At 37.3% G+C, this 12,813-nt stretch overlaps 1 protein-coding gene across 16 annotated transcripts in view; it reads left to right on the top strand.

Annotated features, from left to right (window-relative positions):
* Nucleotides 1-12,813, top strand: part of LOC112105136 (sodium channel protein type 2 subunit alpha-like) — a 101,449-nt gene that overhangs the window by 38,557 nt on the left and 50,079 nt on the right. For all 16 annotated transcript variants that reach the window (XM_026647526.1, XM_026647520.1, XM_026647517.1 and 13 more), the window contains 3 exons: nucleotides 1,734-1,907; nucleotides 4,556-4,912; nucleotides 8,126-8,611. In XM_026647526.1, the coding sequence (XP_026503311.1) occupies nucleotides 1,734-1,907; nucleotides 4,556-4,912; nucleotides 8,126-8,611 (1,017 nt within the window). The remainder of the gene's footprint in view (nucleotides 1-1,733; nucleotides 1,908-4,555; nucleotides 4,913-8,125; nucleotides 8,612-12,813) is intronic.

The following is a 12,813-nucleotide window of genomic DNA, read 5'->3' as shown; positions in this document are numbered from 1 at the left end:
ATTCTATTGTTAGGGGATTGATTATGATATGGCAAACAGAAGACTGTGCTCTTGCAGTATTGTGATGAGAAGGAAGAAATAGTTATGAAATGGAATGATTCACTTTCTACACAATTTATTAGTCATTTCAGATTAAGAACGACCAGTAATTATCAGAAAAGGTAGATTCATTTCAGCTAAGATGTTCTATTTCCATTGGTTTTGATGGTGCAGCAAAAGCTCAAGAAAAATTATTTGTGGGTGATGGGCATGTGTGTTTGGGAAGAAAGACATTTTAAAATTTGTTTTTCATTTACTACCTAAATCCCTTGACCCCAATTGTAACTGTTCTGCAGAGTTGTCTCTTTTCCTCTGATTATGCTGTAATCTCCCTTAAATCTTGTCTAACTGTATAGTTTTGTTATTTCTGAAAAGTAATACTTGTAAAAAATATTGATATGTACCATTTGACAGTGATTAATGTTTTAATGGTGTTTCAGGTACTGTACTCCCAATTCTGAAATTCCCAGATTTAGGTCCAGTCACCTACAGCATCACACTTGCATAGTGGTTTGAAAAAGTCAGTCTTGCTGTCATAGAATTAACTATTGTGGGGCTGAGAGCAAGTGGGATGAAGGAACTGCACAATCACAGTGTGGTGGCAGAATGCACAATTTCTGCTTCAGCAGATAACTAGGAAAATCCTGGACACACTTCTGTGGTATTGCAGAACACTGGGATGTATCTGGCACTACATAATTTGCTTCAGAATCACTAGGGCTTTACAGGCTGCTTATCAGTATGTAGTGCAGAAGAGATCTAGGGGTGAAATCCCTGGCCCCACTAAAATCAATGGGGTTTTGCCATTTAAGCCGTGGTCCCTTCAAATATTTTGAACCACATTTTTCCATATGAATGTGGAGCTCACGGAAGGTGCTAGATTGGCAGCACTGAAGGATCGAACCCTCTCTTTATCCACAGAACAGGTACAGCCCAGACAGAGCAAGCTTCTCTGTCCTATTCCACCTCCATATTTCAGTTCTGACCTGAAGGAACCACCGTTAGGGGGAAGTTAGTTCAGACTCTCTCTCTTCTGAGACTGCCAGCAAGGATGCAAATTACTGTCAATTATTGTGTTATTTTTATTTGATGTATCCTGTAGGAACTGGACTGAAAGCACCAACTCATAAAATATAAGTTACTAAATAAATGCAGGAAGGTAAAGTCTTTCAGTCACTGATTTTAATTACTGAATATTACTGTGTGAAAATATTAAGGAACTATGTAGATATATAACAAGCTGTTATATGTAACAGTTATAGCCTATGGATGACTGGCTGGTGGGCCTTGCCCACATGATCGGGGCCTGAGTGACATATTTGGGGTCTGGAAGGAATTTTACTCTCAATCAGACTGACAGAGATCCTGGGAAAGTTTTGCCTTCTTCTGCAGCACTGGGCACATGTCACTTGCAGGTTTAAACTAGTGTAAATGGTGGATTCTCTGTATCTTGAATTTTTTAAATCATGATTTGAAGACTTCAGTAACTCAGACAGAGGTTATGGGTCTATTACAGGAGTGGGTGGGTGAGGTTCTGTGGCCTGCAATGTGCAGGAGGTCAGACTAGATGATTGTGATGGTCCCTTCTGGCCTTAAAGTCTATGAGTTTACAGCTGGATTGTAGAAATTTGCTCAAATACATTTATAAACAAACTTCCAGTAAAATAGACTAATTGATTAAATTTTGCATTTAGGTATTTACTGGGATCTTCACAGCAGAAATGGTTTTAAAGATAATTGCCATGGATCCTTATTATTATTTCCAAGAAGGCTGGAATATTTTTGATGGTATTATTGTCAGCCTTAGTTTAATGGAACTTGGTCTTGCAAATGTTGAAGGATTATCAGTTCTCCGCTCATTCAGATTGGTAAATATATTAATAAATAACATTTACGCGGGGATTTTTATTTACAGGTCCTAATTATACTTATAATTCAGACACAGTATGTTTATATGGCAGATTCAAAAAACTTCTATTTTCACTGCCTGCACAATGTGATGTGGAATAGTACTTGTGGAAGAATGATTGTGAATGCTTAATTTTTAAAATCAGGTCCAATAGTAATAAATCTGTTTTTTTAACACAAGGTTCAGGTAACATGTACAAACCCCTTATATTTAAATCTCATTTTTATATTTTCTCATTAAAATCCACTGATGGATAACTTTGATGAAATTAAGCGTGAGATATACGATCACATTTTCAATTTTTTGTCAATAATTTAATCTAATTTATCAAGGGAGGGAGCAAAACATGGTACTTTTCAAGTCTTTTTATCAACAATACAGCAAATGATGGAGTGATAAAAGATATTATTAGAGATATGATCAGAATGTAAGATATGGCATGTAAATTATAAGGCAGTATCATATATCATATTTATATACATACATACAATATATACATATATGTTTATTAATGTGTCTTCCCCCAATCCAATACATTTATTAAAAGCTAGTTAAGGTTGTGCAAGCACATAATTACTAATACAACCATAAAAAATACACAAAATCATCAGTTAACTCCTGACCCCAGCCTTCCAAACATTTTGCCTTCTCTCTATTTCCTCATCTCCATTCACCATTTGTAATACATTTGCTTCAATGGGAACAGGATGGAGCAAGAGAGGACAAAATGTAGCAATAATTACAGTGATTTCCATTAGAGGTAACACAGTACCATATCAAAGTATTGACTTTACCATGGCATCACCTAAATTAAGAATGTATGTTTCAGTGAAATATTTATATGGTACCACTGTAAATGTTTGCTTTTTTATCACCCTATATCCAAACGTCATGTTTTTACAGGCCAATGTACATATAGTTTCTGGAGCCACAACAGGCACTATTAAACTTTTATCAGTTGTTACCACATGTAGTTTCTGAAAAACTGTAATACTTCCCAATACTAAGACTAGGAAATATAACTAACTAGCTTAGGTTTTTCTATGGCATCCATTGCTGTGGCATCTAGCAACTTCAAATACCGTATTATGTTTACTGACAGAAAATGTTTTGTTTTGTTTTTTAAATGGAGATCACTTTATCACTATCAAAATATTGCTTTAACATTTGTCCACTGTTAATTAAGACTAGATCGTTCCTTTAAGACCCAACTCGCAGGACAGCTTGTTGAGGACAGGGTGGAGCTGCTGCAGGTTGAGCACTGCATCTGATGTGGGGAAGTGCAAACTACTATGCACCTCTAAGGAGTGTAGCATATTCCTCTCCATTCAGGAGTTCAAATGGAAAACAACTCCACACTCCCTCCCAAAAGGCCCCACCACACTCCTGTGTGAATTGCCAAAACTGCCCATAGCAGTTTGTGCAGATATTAAAAATAGGATTGTGTGTGCTCACTGATTTGACTTCTCTTGGTGGGCTCACATGCCTTGCAAGGCTCTACTAGGCTCCTTGGGCTTGATTGAGGGAGAGGAGAAAGTCCTGATTATCTACCATACCCTCCCCCCACACACTGAGCTGGTACCACAATAAGCTGTCCCTCGCAACAGACTGTAAAGATTTTAATATTATGATCCTTCCTCTATCTTTCCACATGCTTTCAAGATCAGTGAATAGTTTACAATGTGAACCTTTAAATTAGCATAATTGGGTTTCTAAACTGACACTTTAGTAAACTGAACAGCATAGGTCACACCTCTCAGAATGATTGTGTCAAGATCACCCCCAGGATGGAAGTTCACCAAAAAACCCACTCTCAAAGACCTGTAGGGAGAACAGATTCCAGAGGTGGGAAGCTTCTGCTAAGAACATTTTTAGCTTGGATTGGCTTGGATTATTTAAGCCTATGATCAGACAGGAAATGTTACCTAGTGTACTGTAGTGGATCCAAGTTCATTTAGGGCTTACCAATCCCTTGAATGGCATCAAAAGGGGAAAGGTTGTCAGTGTAGTCCATGGAGTAACAGTGCTGTAAATTCAAAATGACTCAGGCACCATTAGAGATGAGCTAATGCATTACGCAATAGTTTAAGCTTCTGGGTTCTTTTCATGAGTAGCCACATGGAGGATGCACTGCAGCAAACTAACCAAATGTAACCCCAATTCAATTTTTTTGCATTAAATATGGAATTTTCCTCCCCATTCACTCCCCCGTGTCTTTCTCAATCCCCAGATAATCCATTAAACTTTCCTAAATCTTTGTGAAAATTTTAACTATCTGAACATTTATCAGCTGATGTATTATTTACACATTTAAAATATCCATTTCTAGCTCTCTTACCAGTATTATTACAAGCCATATTCTCACATCCTAGTTTCTTTAGTTCATTTTAAAAGACATTTTTATATTTTCTAAACTTTAATTGGGAACAGGCCCTACAGGTTCTGCATTACAAATATAGTGTAGACTGCATCCACAGAAAATGGCATCTAAATTTATAAAATGAAATATTTTACAATACAGAACTTTTTATAAATAGAGATGCAAGACACACCTTCAGAGCTTCATTGTAATTAGTACTAAAATGTTCCTTTGCTCTTGTTTTTCAGCTCCGAGTATTTAAGTTGGCAAAATCTTGGCCAACACTGAATATGCTGATAAAGATTATTGGTAACTCAGTGGGGGCTTTGGGAAATTTGACGTTGGTGCTGGCCATCATTGTCTTCATTTTTGCTGTGGTTGGTATGCAGCTGTTTGGTAAAAGCTACAAAGACTGTGTCTGCAAGATTGCTACAGACTGCGTACTTCCACGCTGGCACATGCATGACTTTTTCCACTCTTTCTTGATTGTATTCCGAGTGCTGTGTGGAGAATGGATAGAGACTATGTGGGACTGTATGGAGGTTGCAGGCCAAGCCATGTGCCTTATTGTTTTCATGCTGGTCATGGTCATTGGAAACCTTGTGGTATGTAATTTTTCAGATATTCATTTTCCGACAAAAAAGTATATATAACACTTAAATAAAGGTTTTCCATGCTTACTTTGTAAAAACCTCTGTATGGCTCGGACTACATTCCCACCAGAGGAGAGAGAGGGAGGAACAGCTCCCCACCCCACCCTTACACTGCAGTGTGGGGTACCCTAAGCTTGCGTCCAGGTGTGCAGGAGTAAGCAGGTACTGCACATCCACTTATTCCCATGCATGGAGTGAGTGAGCAGCAAATAATTAACTCAGAGGTGTTGTCTGAGGGTATGTCTACACTTACCTGGTAGTTCGGCGGCGAGCGATCGAACTTCTGGGTTCGACTTATCGCGTCTAAGTCGAACCAGGAAGTGCTCGCCGTCGACTGCGGTACTCCAGCTAGACGAGAGGAGTACCGCGGAGTCGATGGGGGAGCCTGCCTGCCGCGTGTGGACCGAGGTAAGTTCGAACTAAGGTACTTCGAACTTCAGCTACGTTATTCACGTAGCTGAAGTTGCGTACCTTAGTTCGATTTGGGGGTTTAGTGTAGACCAAACCTGAGTCACAGTGTCTCCCACAAAGTAGAAGCTAGACAAATTTAGACTGGTAATAAGGCGTACATTTTTAACAGTGGGGATAATTAACCACTGGAGTAATTTACCCAGGGTCTTGGTGTATTCTCTCTCACTGGCCATTTTTAAATCAATACTTGATATTTTTCTAAGAGATATGCTCTAGGAATAATTTGGGGGAGAGTATATGGCCCGTGTTATACAGGAGGTCAGACTAGATGATCACAATGGTTCCTTCTGGCCTTGGAATCTATTAATCTGGTTTTGTGCTGTGTATGCTGCACTACTCCTTGCTTAGAGTTGTGTATGAAGACATAATCTAGCCCTCTGTGACTCTGTCAGCTGTTATCCCCTTTTTGTCCCTGTACTAGAAAATATATGCTCCAAAGAATACTGGGGTGTCCTTATAAACACAAGACTCTTGCATGGATTGTATAAGGTCTTTAATGGACAACAACTGTGATTCTAGCTTAAATTAATAAAAAACTACACTCACAATTAAATTTCATAAATCATTCAGTTGTGCTTAATTATGTAGTACATGTTGGATTCAGATGCCTAACTTTATCTACCTAACTAGGTGTATAAGTTTTCAAAGTTTGGCTATTGTTACTTTTTCGAGATACCTGTATATATTATAAAACAAACTTCCAGAGCAATATGCATTTGCACCCACCATGTGCCTGTAAAACTTCTATTTTAAAATTACACCATTTGTGGAGTCCTCTAAAATTGCTTTAAACTATTTTCATGACAAACTAGAAGAATAAGAATGACATAATGATTAGCTGTATTTTCAGAACAGAATTTGCATCCAAGCTGACAGCTAGAGTGCCAAGTTTGTGCCCAATGTAAATTAAATTGGCCAATTTAGAACTTTTGAAAAAATATGTTTCTAACTGGGAAGTAGTGTTTAAGATAAGAGTCTACTGTTTTTTTATTTTAGTTTTAAGTGTTTTTATTGTCCATTTTTGTAACATACTTTGAGTTGATTGAAAATAAAATGTCCTTTTTTGTTGATATTTTCATCCTCTTTTGGACATGTATTTTATCGCATATATTAGAGAGAGAGAGAGAGAGAGAGATTCTACAGCAATCAACATGGCTACTGCCATTCATTTCTCTGACTTAGCAACCTCATCATTAGGCCATCAGTGAAGTGTGCAGCAGAAATGTGCAGAGCTCTAGATTGCCTGCTATGCAGCAGCAACCTGCTCTGCATTTTAACATTATTCTTTTTCCTCGGGCATAATATTTGAGCCTGATCCTGCATTTCTTTGTGCCTACATATTTCTGTGACTTCAGTGAAGTTTTGAATGTGCAAGGTCTGCAGAATTGGCCCTTTAGTAGAACAGGAAGGAGGAGTCTGTCACACTTGCACATGTGGAAAGTTTGATCACCCCAAAAGTACAGTGATTGGTTTTTTTGTTTGTTTGACATCTGTCCTGGATTTACACTCTGACTGAGTGCCCTGTGTTTTTCTTAAATTTTTGTGGACACGTGTTCATTAGGAAATAGACTGACTGAGATTATAACTAATCAGCCATCAGATGACAGCTTCTACTCTGACATGTGAAAGTGTGAATATCCCATGACCTTTAAACTATCCAGACCACTACTTTAAAAAGAGTACTCTAGTGAGGACATTTACACCGGATTGTTTGATATATATCAATCTTGTATATATCTACCTAGATATAGACATATAGCTGTATAATTGTCTATTGCTATGAACATTTAAAAGAAAATAGCCCGAGTTTATGGAAGACTTTGGTAAAATAAAATAATAAAAATGGTTTGTCCTTTTGTGTACCATCTTCTAGCCTACAGTATAAATAATAAAACATATTCTCAGGGCAGTATTGATACTAGCCTCGTTAATGTTTCTGGCGAACAAACAAAGAAGACCATTGTAATATCAAATTCCGAAAAAAACCCAGAGGAAATCATTGTGTGCTAAATGGAAAGATAAGCAAAACTGAAAATTACAATAATTTTATTTTTTGTTTGCTAAGTAGTATTCTAAGCAGTGCTGTTTAAAAAGTATTTTTTTAAATACTCCTTATGGGAGTACTGTAGGATTTAATAAAGATTGTTAACCTTTCTATATAGTTGTTAAGCCATCCTATAGAATTTGACTGAAAATTACATTCCTGCTATAAATGTCTTACGAGTGGTTAGACAATCTAAGGAGGACATAATTTTACCATTAAATTATGTAGTTTTTTACAATAGTTTCTATAGAATCCGATCCTATCCTTGTTAAATTCTACCAGATCTTTCAAAAGGGCTTGGACAGTGTTCTCTCAACACTCTGGTTGATACAGCCACACAGAACTTTTTAAAGCTATTTTTAAATGAATAAACATTGTCTTGAGATGTTTAGAATCCCAAAACAGCAGTAATATGTTAGTATGTGAGAATTTTGGAAGCTAAACTGATTTATTTTCATCGTGTGGGTAAAGTTTGGTAAAACTCTTTCATATTTATTGTTGTTTGTTATTTGATTATCCAAAATAAATTAAATACGTTTCTTTTTAAAAACAAATAGTGTGTATAATTTTTAATTAGATAGTGTCCTTTAAAAATACTAATTTCTTATATACACATATATATTATACAGCTATGTTTTCTCATCTTTTAGGTATTGAACCTGTTTCTGGCCTTGCTACTGAGCTCATTTAGTTCAGATAACCTTGCTGCTACAGATGATGATAATGAAACGAACAATCTCCAGATTGCCGTTGCAAGGATTCAGAAGGGAATAGATTATGTGAAAAAAAAATTACGGGAATTCGTCCAAAAAGCCTTTGTTAGAAAGCAAAAAGCATTAGAGGAAATCAAAGCACTTGAAGATCTAAACAACAAGAAAGAAAGCTGCATTTCCAACCATACTGTCGTTGAAATAAGCAAAGATCTTAATTGTTTTAGAGATGGGAATGGAACGACCAGTGGTGTAGGAACAGGCAGCAGTGTGGAGAAATATGTAATTGATGAAAATGATTATATGTCATTCATAAACAATCCGGGCCTTACTGTGACAGTACCTATTGCTATTGGAGAATCAGATTTTGAAAATTTAAACACAGAAGAGTTTAGCAGTGAGTCGGATATGGAAGAAAGCAAAGAGGTAGGACTTTTTATATATGAAAAATAAGTAATTATGCACTTATTTATTCATTATTTAATTTGATTTTCAGTATTGTTTAATAAATCTCTTACTGTATTGTATAAAAATACTATACATTCAGAGTAATGTGTATGATAATTTGGCACTGATCTACCTAATTATGCATCAGGATTCCTTAGATGCTGCATTTTCACTGTCAGTCTGGAAAAAAGAAAAAGTAATAGTCTACTTATTAGCTTACTTATTACAGCAGTTGTGTGATTTATAAATACAGCATTTCTTTCAGATTTTATTATGTGAAGTTTTAGGACATGATGCAAATTTCATAAGACATCATTTCAGTAGTAATTATAACAATGATCAGAGCTTGTGAAATCTGAGTATTGATGAAGGCCCACGAATATTATAATTGATAACTCAAGGGTATCTCTCTGCACATACCTAATCTAATTTTTTATATTATATATATATATATGAAAAGTAAAAATATATATGTGGGCAATTACTAAAGATGAATACTAAGACATCATAGAATAAATAGACCAATGAATGATTTTTAAACCAGCTGAAAAATGATGTAAATAATCTTACTGGAGAGTTTGAGCTCAGAGACTATAGCCAGCTGAAGTGTCATTTAGACCAGTACCTTAAAACTGTGCAGGAATACAGACTAACCATTATATTGTATAGCGCTGTAGCAGTAGCTTACATGAAAAAATTATACTATTATTAATGTAACTAAGTGTTTGTTATTGTGCAAAAGCAGACAAAAGATTTTTTTTAACCGAACCAAAAAACCAACAGCTTCCTCAAAATAGACATGGCTGACGCCCTGGAGATTAATGGGTATAGATAATATTCTCAGACAAAAACAACGAGGAGTTTGGTGGCACTTTAAAGACTAACAGATTTATTTGGGCATAAGCTTTCATAGCTAAAAAACCCACTTCTTCCATGCATCTGAAGAAGTGGGTTTTTTACCCATGAAAGCTTATGCCCAAATAAATCTGTTAGTATTTAAGGTGCCACCGGACTCCTCACTGTTTTTGTGGATACAGACTAACACGGCTACCTCTCTGATACTTGATTCTCAGACAAAGAAAACTTTGTACAGTGGAGTGCTCAGAGTACATATTATAAGTTAAGGGTAAGTAAATTCAAAACAAATTTTCAAGGACATAATTCTTTTTAAAAATATTAGAAATCCAGGAATTTGGGCTTTAAGATGTCTACAATCTATGGCTGTAAATATCCTCAATTTAGAATAGACCTGGTTCTTGTACGGCTTGTGGGTGGAGTGCAGAAAGTATACAATATGAGTGATGCTTCATCATTACAGTACGTTTTGTTTTTTCTATCTAGGAGCTACACGTTCATGACTGCATATGGGGGGGTATTTTTTGTTTAATGATGCACATATAATAGATGGCACCTGGAACCATACTGAACTGTGAGGAATAATTCTTTATTATGTGCCACCTTGGCCCCCCAAACTTGTCTCTTGTCTGTGGTATTCAGCCTCTTCCTATGGTTCAGGCTCACCACAGCCAGAGAACCAACTGTACCTTATGGCTTACTTAGGGCATGTCTACACTTACCTCCGGAGCGATCGATCCAGCGGGGGTCGATTTATCGTGTCTAGTGAAGACGCGATAAATTGACCTCTGAGAGCACTCCTGTTGACTCCAGTACTCCACTGGAGTGAGAAACGTAGGCAGAGTCAACGGGGGAGTGTCAGCAATCGACTTACCGCAGTGAAGACACTGCAGTAAGTAGATCTAAGTACGTCGACTTCAGCTATGTTATTCATGTAGCTGAAGTTATGTAACTTAGATCGATCCCCCCCCAGTGTAGACCAAGCCTTAGTATCAAAACACCTTGGTTGGCACTTTTGAATAAGAACCCAAATAGGGTTTAGGCACAATCCCCTATCATTAACTTCCTTCAGGAGCTGAAGGACCTCTTAACAGGATGAACTGTAGATTATCTCAGAAACAGTCTGAGATTCAAAAATGTCAAATACAATAAAATGTGCTAAAAACTGGGAGGAGAATAAATCTAAATGGTATCAAACACACACTTAGATCTAAGGCTTCCATACACTCACCTAGGCAGGCCTAATCGTTTCAGTTTAAAGAAATTATGATGCTCACAGCATTAGCAAGCTGTGTCAATTAGTTTCTCAAGCCCTTTTTCTTCTCACTCTGGCATACCAAAGTTCTAGTCACTGGTTCTGTGACCTTGAGTCTTTCAGAGGAACTTCCTTGTTTCTCTCCCTAGAACCTCACTCCTCCTTTCCTTCATTTCCCTTATACCCTGGAGAGTCTTTGAAGTCAGGGTGTGAGCTACCTGCATTAGAATTCTAGCCCTGAAGTAATCTTTTTCATTAGCATATTGATGATAAGTTTGATCAAGTCCAGCATCTGTGTCACTAACTTGACCTCCAGCACGATGTCCATTCTGTGTTCCAATTTTATTCCATATTGTATGTTACCTTCTTTACCAACTTCTGCCTCTGAGATACATTATTTCTAATGCTCCTTTGGACTTGCATATACACACTCAGAATTTCTCCCCTGCTGATGCTTGTCCTTAAATATGTAGCTACCTCTGTATTCCAGGCTAAATTACAATCTTTCCATTGCCTGCAGAGAGTCTCTGAATGCCCTTGCTTATATGTTAAACGATAGACCAGTTTCGCTCAGTGAGTCATACAGCTCCCATATTTTCAAAGAATGCCATATATTTCAACAGCCAATATCAGATATGATTTATAGAAAGATGGTATTCCCATAGTCATAATATGCTATATGTCTAATCAGGAATGTGAAGTGTATGCCTTTATTTATGAATTACACATAGTTTTAAAGAAGGCCTGTCAGCACACCCATTTGAAGATTAAGAATAAGCCATTGTGGTTTTTGTGGTCAACATTTTTGGTATGAATGGACAAGGTTGCCTGAGAGCTCCCCCCCACCACATTTAATATTGTTTGTGTGACATTGTCTGTATGTTTTCAAACTTTCAAATGTTTGGATTACTTTCAAGTTGAACCTTACTTCTAAATGTTCTGCTTTTTTAATGGTTGTGTTTGATAAATACAATGATATGTGCTTTTCTCCAATCTAGCAAAGTTATTTTTCTGAGAAATTCCTTAGAATTTTTTTTAAAAATGTTTATGATATGCATTAGGAACTAGGGAGGTTCATAAGTTCTGTAGGGCACTTGGAGTCAGAGAATGGGATAGAGTAAAGCTGCCTAGAAGTTCTATATGGATTTAGACTTCCCAGTTGACTTCTACACATTAGCTACTCCATATTCTCTAGCCTCTGTTTGCTTCTTCAGACTCCATACTTTCATTTCATCTCTCCATCAAAGCTTTTTCTCCCTTCAGCTATTCTGTAGTCCCCAAGACCTTAGTATATTAACATGAGCCAGAGTCCTCATGCAGGCTTTAGATGAATTATTAAGTCTTCAGGGAGGAAAACCTGGCACTGCAAGCAAGAGTCAATACAAGGAACCTAAGAGAGAAGTGGTCAGATGACTTTGGCTGGATGGAAGCTGGCTGGTGAAGGCTGCAAAATTCATCAGCACAAGCATGTGGAGCTTAAGAGCTCTGCAAGCACTCTGCATCGGGGGGCAGGATGGCCCTGGAAATTTGATTTCCATAGGGCTGTAGTAATCACTAGTAGCAAGAGAAATTGGAGTCCAGCTGCTTGTGCTGGTCTCTGCTCGTGCACTATTACTGGCAGCGGTTAGCTACCTAACATTCAAATATGCACATTTACAGTGTGTATAAATGGGTGTTGGGTAGTTAAGGAATGGTACCATGGTAGTTAGGAATTCCATGTTTATTTTTATCTCAAGCCCCATTACTTTCCATTCTTCCCTACTGGACTAGCTCTGTCTCTCACCGTGGGGGAAGATGTCACTATCTGTACCTCTTTTGTATGTGTAGAAATGCTGTCGCCTGCCCTTTGCTGGGAGTATGTGAGAAACAATTCTGATGCTTGATGAGCAAGTTGTGAAGATTCTGTTGCCACCAACCTAACCCATGCATATTGATGATTCTGCTACTCGCTGTCTTCCGTACACAGGAGGCTGAAGATTACACATACCTCCTATCCCAGTGTTTAAAAATTATACCTCTGGAGACACACAATATCATCCGCTCCACTTTCTCTCTCAAGGGATTCCATTAA

The sequence above is a fragment of the Terrapene carolina genome, unplaced genomic scaffold, assembly GCF_002925995.2.
Source record: "Terrapene carolina triunguis isolate 2854851 unplaced genomic scaffold, T_m_triunguis-2.0 Scaffold62, whole genome shotgun sequence".
Classification (NCBI taxonomy): domain Eukaryota; kingdom Metazoa; phylum Chordata; order Testudines; family Emydidae; genus Terrapene; species Terrapene triunguis.
The sequence above is the reverse complement of the archived record's forward strand: the minus strand, read 5'-3'. Positions and strand labels throughout refer to the sequence as shown.